Source organism: Vanellus vanellus (assembly GCF_965231255.1).
Source record: "Vanellus vanellus genome assembly, chromosome: 27".
NCBI classification, from domain to species: domain Eukaryota; kingdom Metazoa; phylum Chordata; class Aves; order Charadriiformes; family Charadriidae; genus Vanellus; species Vanellus vanellus.
In genome coordinates, this window is record NC_138932.1 from 1,751,714 (window position 1) to 1,764,508 (window position 12,795).

At 60.3% G+C, this 12,795-nt stretch overlaps 2 protein-coding genes across 3 annotated transcripts; one reads left to right on the forward strand and one right to left on the reverse strand.

Moving 5' to 3' along the window:
* Nucleotides 1-210: 210 nt before the first annotated feature.
* On the reverse strand, nt 211-5,562 carry CDC42SE1 (CDC42 small effector 1). Of its 2 annotated transcripts, XM_082496277.1 has the most exons (6): nt 5,469-5,562; nt 4,251-4,417; nt 2,056-2,250; nt 1,854-1,964; nt 1,275-1,349; nt 211-1,137 (listed from the first exon to the last, which is right to left on the reverse strand). In XM_082496277.1, the coding sequence occupies exons 3-5, from the start codon at nt 2,107-2,109 to the stop codon at nt 1,278-1,280; spliced, it is 237 nt and encodes a 78-aa protein (XP_082352403.1). In that variant the 5' UTR covers nt 2,110-2,250; nt 4,251-4,417; nt 5,469-5,562; the 3' UTR covers nt 211-1,137; nt 1,275-1,277. The 2 variants fall into 2 exon arrangements, with proteins under 2 accessions (XP_082352403.1, XP_082352402.1); XM_082496276.1 differs by lacking the exon at nt 5,469-5,562 and having other exon boundaries at nt 4,251-4,536.
* Nucleotides 5,563-9,098: 3,536 nt separating this feature from the next.
* On the forward strand, nt 9,099-12,021 carry MLLT11 (MLLT11 transcription factor 7 cofactor). The gene is made up of 2 exons (XM_082496275.1): nt 9,099-9,110; nt 10,159-12,021. The coding sequence occupies exon 2, from the start codon at nt 10,166-10,168 to the stop codon at nt 10,433-10,435; it is 270 nt and encodes an 89-aa protein (XP_082352401.1). The 5' UTR covers nt 9,099-9,110; nt 10,159-10,165; the 3' UTR covers nt 10,436-12,021.
* The last annotated feature ends 774 nt before the right edge of the window (nt 12,022-12,795 follow it).

Below are 12,795 nucleotides of genomic sequence, written 5' to 3' on the forward strand. Positions count from 1 at the left end.
GGTGTCTCGGCTTCTCCTGGCAAATTTGGCAGCCCCGGTAGCAGAGGAGGGAGGCGAGGAGGCCCGGGCAGGTCGCAGACGCGCTCCTCGGGCCAGCACAAGGGTTTTATTTCAAGGGTGGGTTGTTTTTCCCAGTGGAGGGAAAACCGCATCAAGCATTGGCGCTCGCTTACCAACGCCGAGTGTGCCACAGGACTGGAAAAGCCCGGCTCCGCGCAGGAGCATCCTGGCGCGGTGTGGAGCATGGCGAAGGGGAAAGCCTCTGCCGCCCGGCCATGATGCTCAGCACTTGCTATTTAATATTTAATCCCGGCGCTATTTAAACTATATACACCCACGCCCGAATTCGGGAGCCCGAGCCCCTCCTCAGGTCGGGCCCCGTCCTGCCTTGGCCAGTGCTGGTGAAACCCCGGTGGCGATCCCAGGTGGATGTGACCCAACCACGGTCCTGCCTCTGAGGCGGCAGAGGCTGCCTAGTTGGTTTTTTGAGCTTAAAAAAGAAATATATATATATATCTCCTAAAAAAGAAGGAAGGTGGCAGTTTGCTGGCAGCAGAAATGCCAGCTGGAGGCACCGTGGGCTTGGTGGTGGTGTCGGCGCTGAGCTGCTGCCGATGAGACACTGAAGCATCGGGGTTTAATCCCGGTTTTGCACCAAAGCATCGGGGTTTAATCCCAGTTTTGCTCTTCTATGCCTTTCCGAGAGGGCACCAAATCAGCCTCAGCATCAGGACCGGCCTCGCCGCAATCCCCCGGGGAAACCGAGGCACCATGGCCCAGTGCTGAGAGGGGCCCATGGGAGACGCTGGCGTGGAAAAAGGGAAAACCAAGAAGATTTGGCACATCTTGGCTGTGCCCGGCAGCTCCTGGCACGCTTCGGGAGGGCGGCTGAGTCCTTTCGGCTGAAATCCCGGTCGGGCGCGAGGTGGGGGCTGCTGTCCCCCCTCCCTCCCCGCGTCACTGACCCGATGCCTCTGGGAAGGAGGGATTTGCCGGAGGGGAACACGACCAAAAGCCACCGGGAGCCAGGTGAGGATGGCTCTGCATAAATTACCGTGGGGTTAAAGCGCTCGAGGTCGGCTTCTCCTCCAGTTGGGGGATTAGGCAGTTCAAGTTTGGGCTGAAAAAGCCAGGAATCTGCAAAGTCCAAGAGACCGGGTTACGGAACTGCCCACGCAGTGGCTTGTTTGGGTGTGTTAATTAGTGGCGGTGCCTCAGAGGGGGGCAGTGGGTGCCCGGGGCTGCCACAGCTGCCCACACGGCCATGTACTCACATGCTACAAGACCCGGGAGCTGGTCCACTGTCGCTCCCGACCACCCTTGGACCTCATCTCCTGGACGGCACCAGTCTGCAGGGAGGGTGCAGAGACGTTTCATCACTGCTGTGAGCCCCATCACCCAACTGTGCCACCCCATCGCCCAAACATAAATCCTGTCACCCAATCATAAGGCCATTTCACCCCACCTTGAGCCACATCACCCAACTGTGAGAGCCGTCACCCAACCATGAGGCTCCACCACCCCAACAGCGAAACCCATCAGCCAGCCATGGGATCCACCACCCCAACAGCAACACCCATCACCCAACCGTGAGACTCCACCACCCCAACAGTGACAGCAATCACCCAACTGGGACCTACTACCCCAACAGCAACACTCATCATCCAACCATGAGACCCACCACCCCAACATTGACATCCACCACCCAACCATGAGACCCAGCACCTAACCATGAAACCCACCACCCCAACATTGACACCCATCATGCAACCATGAGACCAAGCACCCCAAAAGTGACACCCACCACCCAACCATGAGACCCACCACCCCAACCATGTGCACGGGCAGGATACCATGGGCAGGCCTTCGCCTGCGGCCATGTCGCCAGAGCCGATATGCGTCAGATGGACAAAGTTCATGGGCTCCCCAATCATGGAGCGGTCGATCCGCCGCCTCCTCTTCTTCTGCAAGCAGACGAAGGCCGTCAGCCCCCACTGAGCCCATGGCCCCAGGACACTAGACCCTCCCCGAGCCGGCCAGGCTGACGCTACTCACGGGCTGTGGCTTCTCTACGACGCAGCAGCCCAGCTTGTGCCAGAAGTCGCTCATATTCGCGGTGGCGTCCAGCTTCCCTCCCTGCCGGGCTGGCTGCCAGGGGGGCCACGCTGGTGCAGAGACCCTCACACAGGGTCACTCCATGGGGACGGGTGGGGGAACCTGGTCGGGGTGGTGGAGTCGGCGGGAACACACCTGAGGGAAGGCAGAGCCGGGGAACGTCACAGTCAGGAAGGGTTTGTGCCCGGGTGCCAGGGACATGTCAGATGATGGGTGAAAGGGGACAGATGGGTTGGGGATGTTGGGGTGCAGGACCAGCCCCACTCCCTATCCCGTGATGCCCCCAGGTGATGCATCAGATTGGGGAAACTGAGGCACAGCGTGGAGAGGAGCAGCCAGCTGTGGGTTTTGAATGGAGGGGGGTGATGCCTGCAGTCCTGACTCCCCAAATCAACCCTAAATCCACTCCCCATCGACCAAACGGAGACCCCCGAGGCACCCCTGGCATCGCACAGAGACCCCCCCCAAGGGACCCCAGGAATCGCAGAGACCACCAGGAAACCCCTGGGCATCACACAGAGACCCCCAGGGAACCCCGGGCACCACACAGACACCCGGAAGAGTTGCCCCATGGCCAGGGCCCCCAGCCTGGTGCAGGACGCAGCTGAGGGATGCTGCGGCAGGATGGGGGGGGGAAGGAGGCAGCCACGGCAAATCCCAACTCCCTGAGCCAGGCGGCTATAAATATCCCAGTCTTTCCGAAAAGGGGCCGGAGGTTGAGCTCTTCCGCTCCGTCTCGAAAAGCAGATGGGGGGAAAAATAAGCAGGGGCTTTGCCCGGCCAGCAGGACTCTGCTCCAGACCCCCACAGCCCCAGGGGGCTGCAGGCAAAGCTGGGCAGCCAAAGGGGCTTTGGAAAGAGGGCTTAACCCCCAAATTGGGGCTTCCCTTCTCAAGGAGAGACAAATCTTTTGCTGCAAAAGCACACAGAAGTGGCACAAAACTCACCCGCCCACGAAGGGCTGTGGCTGGAGCACAACCCTATATCAGCCACCGGAGAGTCCCCACACCAGCGTAGGGGGCAGCTAGCGGCTGCGCTGAGGCAAGACCAAGTTTTGTCGGAGCTCGGCCGCGGCAGCAGATGGGTGCCAGACCCCACCGTGCCGGCAAACAGGAAAAGTCCCTTCCTCTGCCCCTGCACTGGCGACACCGGATGGGTCCAAAGTCTGCAGCAGCCGGCCGGCGCTTCCTGCCGCGGCAGGGAGGAGCAGGGCCCGCAGACACGGCTGCTGGGTGCCAGGGCCGGCAGCACCTCAAAATGGGGTGCTAACCCCACCCGCGGGTGCCTCGGGATGCACCGACCCCATGGGATTGCATCACCTCGACGCTGTTCCCCATTCCTGGCCTTGCCAGGGCCAGCGGGACGGATCCGGCCCCAGGGTGACCCATTGCCCCCAGGGACGACCCAGCGGCTGCGCAGCACCCGCAGTCCTTCCCCTTGGCGTCAGGGCACCGAGGGGGAGTGGGTGCCTGGCTGTGCCCACTCCCCCCACACACACTGCCAGCCTGGTCCTGGGTCCCAGCGTGGAGGCTGAGGCTCAACCGAGGGACTCCCCCAAAATCCCCCATGCCCCTCACCCTGGCGTCTGGGCCCCAGCCCCCAGCTTCCCCCCCAGCGAGCGCAGCTGCTGAGAACGGGCAGGTTGTGACACGTCCGGGGTGGCGTAAACTGGGGCTGTGCCCACACCAGACCCGCACACCAGCACACCCCCCCCCCCCCCCCCCCCCCCCCCCCCCCGGCTAAACCCGCCCTCTCCCCCAGGCTACAGACAGACAGACAGATGGACAGAACAGGGCAAGGGGGGGGGCAGCTGCTTTTTCTTTCTAGCCTGACTTCCTTAGGAAACGAGGCTGCCGGAGCTGGCCCCCGCCATAATGCCCCGGCTCGTTGCTGGATCCCGCAACACGGCAGAAAGGCCTTGGGGGGGGGACGGGGACACCCCCCCAAATTCGGCATCACAATTGGTCCCCAGGACTCTGGAAGAGCCTCCGTGGGGAATCCCAGGAGCGGGCTCAGCCTTGTACGAACCACCAGCGAATCCCTGTGTAAACCCTGAGGGGTTCAAGCCGCTGTGACACCCCCCCCCCCCCCAGACCCTTCCCTCCTCCCCGCAAAAGCACCCCCCCAGCACCCACCAGGCCTCACGTCCTTGCGCCCAGTGAAGGGTGACGGCTGGGGCTGGATCCGGACGCTCTCCCGGCTCCGGGCGGTTGTCGGCGGTGGGTCCCACAGGCCGCAGCTGCCTCACTTCCACCCCCCTGCCTTGGGGGTCTCACGCACCCCCTTCACTGCTTGCCCACCCCTGTAATGAGTTGTGTCCGGTCTCAGCCCACCTGGGTGGAGGGGCCCGGTCCCACCGTGGCCCCAGGGAGGGCGGCTTACGGCCCAGCCTGGCCCGCGCCGGCACACACAAAATGACTTCCCTGTTGGGAAACCACCGCTCGGCGGCTCTGCGTCACCGGTAGAGGACCGAGGCGGTTCAGGGCGGGGGGAGCCACTCCAGGCCCCCCAGCACTAGCGGGTCACCCGACCCAGGGGTGCCCGCTGGGGTCCCCCCAAGCTCAGAAGGGAGGGCAGCATGGGGGGACAGGGCCATGCTGGGCGGGAGCCCCAGGACCCCCCTGGCTGCAGGCCAGGGACCCCCAAAATGGTGCGGTAAAGTGGGGGGAGAACCCCCTTTGTGTGGCATAGTCGCTGCCGCCCCGAGGGCACTGGCTGCCGGCAAGGGTGGGGGACCCGGGGGCTCGGTAGGGCTGGGGGGTCCCAGAAGGGCTGGAGGTCCCGGGGGTCACTCTAAGACTGGGGGGTCCCGGCGGGGCTGGGGACCCCAGGGGTCCTGGTGGGTCTGGGGGGGTCCTGGTGGGGCTGCGGACCCCGGGGGTCTCGGTAGGGTTAGAGGGTCCCAGCAGGGCTGGGGGGTCCCGAGGGTCCCGGCAGGGCTGAGGGGTCCTGGTGGGGCTGGGGGATCCCGGTAGGAATGGGGGGTCCGGGCAGGGTTGAGGGTCCCATCAGGGCTGGGGACCCCGGGGGTCCTGGTGGGACTTGGGGGTCCTGGTGGGGCCGGGGACCCCGCGGGCCCCGGTAGGGTTGGGGGGGTCCTGGTAGGACTGGGGGTCCGGGCTGGACTGCCCGGTCCGACCATGGGCTGCAGGGGGGCTGCAAGGGGGGTCCTCCCATTGCCCCCCGTCCTCCCCTCCCCGTCCTCCCCCGCGCCCCCCGGTCCCGGTGCCGCCCCCGGTGCCCTCCCCGCCTTCCCACGGTGCTTTCGGGGGGCCTTCCGCGGGGTCGCACCCCTCGGGATGGGGGGGGGGGGGGGGGCGGGGTGGTCCCGGTGGCGGTGATGGCCCCATTACCTGCCTCGGCGCCGGTGCGGGTCCCGGAGCGGGTCCCGGTGCCGGTGCCCAGCTCGCAGCGGGCAGGCGTGGCCCGGCGGGTGCGGGACGCGGCGCTCCCCCGCCGCCCGGCGCGGCCCGGCCCGGCCCCGAGCACAGCTCCCACCCTGGACACCGCCGGCACTGCAGCGGCCGCGGCCGGGCGGGGGCGGGGGGGCGGCCAGCTCGGGGGTCCCCGGGGTCCCGGCGGCGGTGGGGGTCCTGGGGTACCGGTAGGGATGGGGGGGTCCCGGCGGGGATGGGGATCGCCGGGGTGCCAGAAGGGATGGGGGATCCTGGGGGTCCCGGTAGGGATGGGGGTCCCTGGGGGACCTGGCAGGCATGGGGGTCCTGGGATCCTGGTGGGGATGGGGGTCCCGTTAGGAGTGGGGGGTCCGGGTAGGGTTGGGGGTCTCATCAGGGCTGGGGACTCCGGGAGTCCTGATGGGGCTTGGGAATCCTGGTGGGGCTGGAGATCCCAGGGCTCCCACTAGGGTTGGGGGGGTCCTGGCAGGGCTGGGGGTCTCAGTAGGGCTGGGGATCCCCAGGATCCCAGAAGAGCTGTGTGATCCCAGTAGGGCTGTGTGGTCCCAGTAGGGCTGGTGTCCCTGGGGTCCCAGTAGGGCTGGGGGGGTCCTGATAGGGCTGCGAGTCCCGGGAGGACTGGAGGGTGCCTGTAGGGCTGGGGGGTTCCTGGCAGGGCTGGGGGTCCCAGGGTCCCAGCAGGGCTGGAGTGTCCCAGAAGGCTGGGGGTCCTGGGGCTCAGCAGTGTTGGAGGGACCTGCATGGCCGGGGTTTCTGGGAGCCCTGGGGGGGGTCCTAGGGACCCTGGTAGGGCTGGGGGTGCCCAGCAAGACTGGGGGTCCTCACCAGGGCTCAGTTATACTTCTATTTCCCCCTGAGCCTTATTCCCAGTTTTTCCATGGAGGGGCCAGAGCCCTCGGGGGACTGAAGCACCCGAAAGGGTGGGAACCCCTGGAGTGTCCTGCAGCCGGCGTCGAGCTGTGTTGCGTCACTTCCAGCTCGGGGCCCTTCTGCTTGCACAACACCCGCCGTGGTGCTGCCACCACCACCGCCGCCCACCATGGTACTGCCACCACCGCCCACCATGGTCCTGCCACCACCACATGCCATGGTGCCTCCAGCAAAATCCTGCAGCTCCAGCCACTGGCCCAACTGGACTGGGACCTCTGGGGCGTCCCCTCCTGGGGGTCCCAGCTGGCCCGGAGGGACCCACACAGGGGACACCCCTTCCCGTGTCAGCCCCCAAATCCCAACTGTCCCCATCACTCCCACTCCAGAAAGCCCAAACAAGGCGGCACTGTCCCCGCTCAGTTGGGTCTCTGTCCCGCGCCTGTCCTGAGCCATCGGGGCAGCCCCAACTGATAATACCCCGAGTGTTTGAGACCTCATTTCAGCTGAAGAGCCCTTTTTTTTCATCCTCTTGTGCTGCCAGAGGACACTGTCCCCCCTGAAGCCCCCCCCCCGCGATGTGTCTGCTGGGTCTGGGCAGCTCTCCCGAAACTGCCGGGTCCAGAGCAGCTGTGGCAAAGAGATTTCAGTCCCTGCAGCACAGAGGGACCCCACATCGCTGTGTCACCCATCTTCCCCTATGGGATTTTGCCCCAGGTCCCTTCTCAGGGAGGGACATCGCAGGTTTGGGTGGTCACGTGTGAGCCACCCCTTTCAGCAGGTGACACCCCAAAGCGGACAGGTCACATCCATCTCCCTATGGAGTCGCCCAGCCAAGCTGCACCCTGTGGCCTTGGGGATCCCCAAAACACAGCAGCTCAACACCCCAGAGGGATCAGCATCCTCCACCGGGCCCCCGTTTGGCATTTTCCCTGTGCTGGGCGCTGGTGGGGCCAAGCTGAGACCAGGTCTATTTAGGAGCAGGGGACATGGGATCCTCTTGGCTCACAGCAGCGGCGGGGAGAGGAGAAGGAGGAGGAGGAGGAGGAGGAGGAGGAGGCAGAAATAGCCCGGCTGAAAGCTGAGCGTTGGCGAAAGGACTTGGCACAGGCAGAAATGAGCCACGCACAGGGAATGGGGAGGAAAAGGGAGAAAAAAAAACAAACACCACACTAAAGCCCCAAAGGAATGTTAATCCTGGGCAAAGCCCAGGGGAGAGGAGGGTGAGGGCTGCTCTCAGCCTCGCAGGTGTGCGGATCCGGCCTGTCCCCCCCAAAAAAGCGTCTTTTGGGGCTGAGCGGTGGCCCTGGCCCGGAGATTCGCAGGTCGGAGGGGTTGCATTTGGGTTTCCTTTGCTGTCCCGCTCTGGGGGTCACTGTCCCTCCACCACCGCATTGGCGCAGGGGCCGTGGTCGTGGCCCGGTGCCCACGGGTGCCGTGGCAGGGAGCGGGGGGCAGCAGGGCTGTGTGAGGTGCCCCCCACCCCTTGGGTCGCATCAGCCCTTCTCCCAGCCCTGGCAGCAACGCCGGTTTTGGGTGTCTCCCTCCTATTTCTAGCTCCATGTCTGGCTTCAGACACAAAGCTGAGATATTTTTGCTGTGCAGCATCAGGATCAAACACCCAGACTCAGCAACGTTGCAAAAAAAACCCCTTATCCAGCTTTTTTTTGCACCAAACCTCCCTACGCTTGACCTGCAAAGTGCCCTCCTACAGCCCAGGGTTTGGGGGTACAGCAGCACCCCATCTGTTTGCACGCAGGTAAAAAGAAACCTTTGCCAGCTCCTCGGAGGCTGAAAACCATCTGTTATTCCCCAAATCCTGAGCTGGAGACTGCAGGAGTGAATCAGGAATCGCTGCGGGAAATCTCCCATCCTCTGTAGGTTTAATATATCCCCATCTTGGGGGTCCAGCGCGCAGGATCCCCTCCTGCGCGTCCACGTCGGCCGTCCTCCCCCTCCCTGGCGCGGGTGGGAGCCGCTGACTCATCTGCCCATCGTCACCCCCCCCACGACGAAGGGGAATTCATCGAGCGGCTTCGAGGGGCTGCATTGCAGACCCAGACGCGCCAGCAGACAAAAGCGACGCTGCAACGCCCGCGGCTTCCCGGCACAAAGAGCCCGGCCGGCATCAAGCCCACCCTTCCTTGACAGGTAAGGGATGGTGGGATGCAAGCGGAGGGGGATGAAAACCAAGAGGATGCTTTTTTTGGGGGAAGAGATTTGGGTGAAGGGGGGCATTGGCACCCTGGGATTATTTTTTTTGGGGGGGAGTAAGCAACAGCCAGCAGGGATTAAGCGGGTAAAGGTGGTTTTGTCCTTATAGGATAAAAGGACCGCACTGATCCCCGGGGAGATGCTCTTCCTCGGGGGTGACAGGCAACGGAGGAGGGTTTTTTTGCCCCACATTGATTGCCTTCCCTGGATATCTGTATTTTTTATTTCTTTTCACTAAACTCCCTTTCCCCTCTTTGAAGCTTTAAAATCCATTGTCTCCAACATCTGTCACCGTTAAATAATTCGCTGCCGTTGTGCAGAAAGATACCCAGGGACATATCCCCAGGGAGGAGGCTATTTCAAAGCACTGTGGCTCAATTTCCCCAGGGGGTGACACAGGAGCCTTTCATAGCCTCTGAGTTACATCGGGAATCTTAAATTTAGCAGCTGGTCACCCCTCATTGCACAGACGGGGAGCGAGGGAGGGCGTGATTCAAGGTATGTCTGAATCATCCTTTAGGATTTAGATTCCCAGGGCTTAAAACAGGGGAATCAGCGGGAAAAGGAGGATATTTTGGGTCAGGCAGTTGGGTGGGTTTTTTTTCCCCCACCTCTGTTGCCAAACGCGCAGAGGTGAATGACATAATTCTGCCAGGGAAAAGCAAGTCAGCGCAGCAGTGACTCAGCTCAGGCCATGCTGTGCTCGAGAAAAAGCTGAACCACATCCTCTCCTGCTCTTTCCCAATTCTCGGTGGATCAGGGTGGGGTTGCAGGAGGGGCTCTGCAGCATGGTGGGATGGCATGGCACGGCGGGATGGCACAGCACTGGTACCATGGGTGGGGTGCGATGGCAACGCCGAGCGATGCTTCTTCCAGTTCCTTCTAGAGACTTCGGCCATGGTCCCCCTGGGAGATGCAGTGCCACGAGTGCTGGAGAGGGAGGGGATGGTGTGGGCTCTGAGGGCAGTGGGGGGGTGCGCAGGGACCCTCCCCCTCGCTGCCTGTTCTGTGAGGGGCTTGGCACAGGGAAAGGGCGATACCCTTTTGCACATTTTGATGGAGAAAGGGTTCATTCCCAGTTTCTGTCCCTGCTGGCAGAGCGGGATGTGGGGGACAGCCTGTCTCTGCACCCTATAGGCATCAAGGTGCCCAGGATGGATGGCGGGAGATGCGGTTGGGAAGGGGCTAGCTCCCACCCTCGCCTTCCTTCCCACAGTCCCCTGTGTGCCGATGGGGAAACTGAGGTACGGGGGGACAAGTCCCATTGCACGCCCCTCCAAATCACGGCTCAGAGAAGGGCCGTGACCAAGGCCATGCATAAGAGCAGTGGCAGGGCTCAAGTATGTGCTTAGACCCAGCCTAAAGTCAAACCTCCACGACACCACACTCTCCTGCCTCATCGATTTTTTTAGGGGGGGGGGCTGTCTGTGGGATTTGGTCAATATGGCAACGCCTGAGAGTTTTGGCTGCTTTGGGTCAACTCCTGTGGCTTTGGTAGAGCTCTTCTCCTCCTCTTCTCTCCCCTCCGCCCCCTTTGCCTTCACAGCCCAAAAATGCTGGACACCATCAGCAGCCAGTACGACTCCTTCATCTACTGGAGGATGCCAATCCCGCAGCTGGATGTGGCGGAGCTGGAGGGGCTGGGGCTTAGCGACGTGGCGCTCTACAAACCCAAAGGAGGGCTCGGCAAGCTCGCCGGCGAGCGGGGTCAGGTCAGCCAGGACATCGCCGATGAAGAGGACAGTCTGCTGCAGTTCAACAGCTTTAATTTCTGGAGAGCTCCTATTGCTAGCATTAGCTCCTTAGATTTCGATCTAATTTGAAGCCTTCCTTTCTGCCCTGCCGTACCCCCCTGCCTTCTCCCTCTCTGCTAGGCATGCAAAGATTTGGTTTTGTTGTCAGTTTGGAGGTTGTTTTTTTTTTTTGTTTCCTGGCACTTTTAGACATCGCTAATTAACTCAGCAGTTCACCCCGGCCCTGATGGTGATGGGCTCCCCACAGAGCTTCAACTTCTCTCTGCTTTCTCCCTCTTCCCTTCCTGCCATAGCACTGGAAACGCCATGACGGTGCAAGCAGGGGGTAACAGCACAGGGGGCAAATATGAGGGAAGGGGGCAGAAATAGCCACCCCATTGCTCCACATCCCCATGCCAGCGGGTGCGGGAGGTGCTGGGGGGGTTCTGTGTGACCGCGGGTGTCCCCAAGCTCTGGGATGAGCATTTGAGCTCATTTCTCGTGCGCTTTTTTAAGAAACTCATTTGTGCAAAGGGAGCGGCGCAGGGCTGATGGGAATCATCTTCATTTTGCAGAAAGCATCATCCCTGCTCCTCTCCCAGGGACCCTCTACGCTCCCCTGGCCCAGTTTCTCCAAGAGCCGCTTCACTCCTTAACTTTTCCCCTTGCAATAGTTAAGGTGGAAGAAGCAGGAATGTGCCCAGGACACGAGCACAAACCTCTTTCTTGAAAGAAATAATCTCCTTAACCCTTATGGCTTGAGCCCAAGCGGGAGAAATGATGGCCAGGAGGGTAAACACACATGGAAATGCTCCGACCTTGCTTGGTGGCATAAAGGCTGGATGTTCACTGCCCGAAATTTGATTTTTCTCCCTTTTTTTATCCCCTGCGTACCTTATCCCAGGTGTGACTCCTGCCTGGAACAGAGGCCGGGTACATTGTGGGGTCTGGGTGGGTAACAAGGGCTGAGCTGAAAGATAAGATGGAGAATTTAGTTTGATCTTACACCAAGATGAAAAAAAAATCTGGTTCCTCACCTAATTAATCAATCCCTTTTAAAATAACAACAAAAAAATGCTGCATTCACCAAGTGGAAGCCTTGCATTTTCCTCGGGGAGGTTTTCACCTGCATTCTCTGTGGGCTGAGATTTATTTCTGGGCATCATCTCAAAATGGGGGAAAAAAACCCACTCAACCCTGAATCATTTTTAGCTTTTAAACAGGTGTGAGTTTTTTTTTTTTCCCCAAGATTGTTTTCTGGGATAATGAACATGACTGGTTTGTCTTTTTGAATGCGCTTTTTTGGGGTTTGATTGGGGTGAAGTTGTGATGTGGAGCATCCCCAAACTGTCCTAAGAGTTGAGGGGGGCACGTGGCTGGGGGGAGGCTGATGCAGCACTGAAAAGGTGCCCCAAAATAGTCAAATATTGGAAAAAAATTGCACTCTACTATGAAAATGGAGTGCAGCTCTCCTGTAACCACCAGAAATGACCCAGCCTGCTGACTTTCAACTGCCCATGTAAAAACAGAGGTGAAAAATGTAAACTCTCTTACGCAGAGCTGTTTGATTTCTGTGTTCCCAGCTGGGAAAACCCGCAGGAGTATTTATTATGAAACCTTAAATAAAATTATTTAAAAAACATATACATTCCTGTGGCCAATTAAAAAAAATCCATGTAGACCAGCATCAAGTTCTTTCCTTAATTTGCCATTAAATTGTTTTAAATCTTTTTATGGTGAGCCAAGGACTGACATGAGAACTGGTACCCGTGTGTCTGCAAACGCCGTGGTGAGTTCAAGTGTGGAAAAACTAAACCTAAGGGATTAAGAATGTTAAGGCATTATTTAAACTTCAGCTTTTCCAAACTCCACAGAAAAACATCCCAGAGGAACCCCAAAGAAGAAAAAGGCCCCAGGGTTTACACATTTACCTCAAAAAGGGCACTTTGAGTGTGTCAGGAGCACCTGAGGCGCTGATGCACCATGGAGAGGGGGACTGAGGCAGCCTGAGGGGAGCCCAATCCTAGACAGGAAGGCACTCAGAGGAGACGGAGACACACAGACTACTTACACACACATTTATTTATTTTTTTTAATATACATTTATAGATAAAGACCTGCTGAAAATCAAAACACGATAACCAACCACCCCACCTCAGGGAGGCGCCGCCGACTGTTTCATACTTGGCGCCTAAACGCCTCTGCCGGAACTAACTGCAGGGGCGCATCACCCCCATCCGCGCCAAGAGCCATCCGTCAACTCTGCCTGCTGACCTTCCGCTAGAGAAAATACTCCCCTTTCAGGGCTCTCCGGTTCTCGCCGCCCTCCTCCAGGCCCCTGGGTGGGGAGGGAGCCGGGGAAAAGAAGGAGATATTTCATAAGCGCACCCCGTGCCCTCCGCTAGGGGAGGCCCAACCCGTCCTTCCCTCTCCGACAGCGAGCTCTTTTC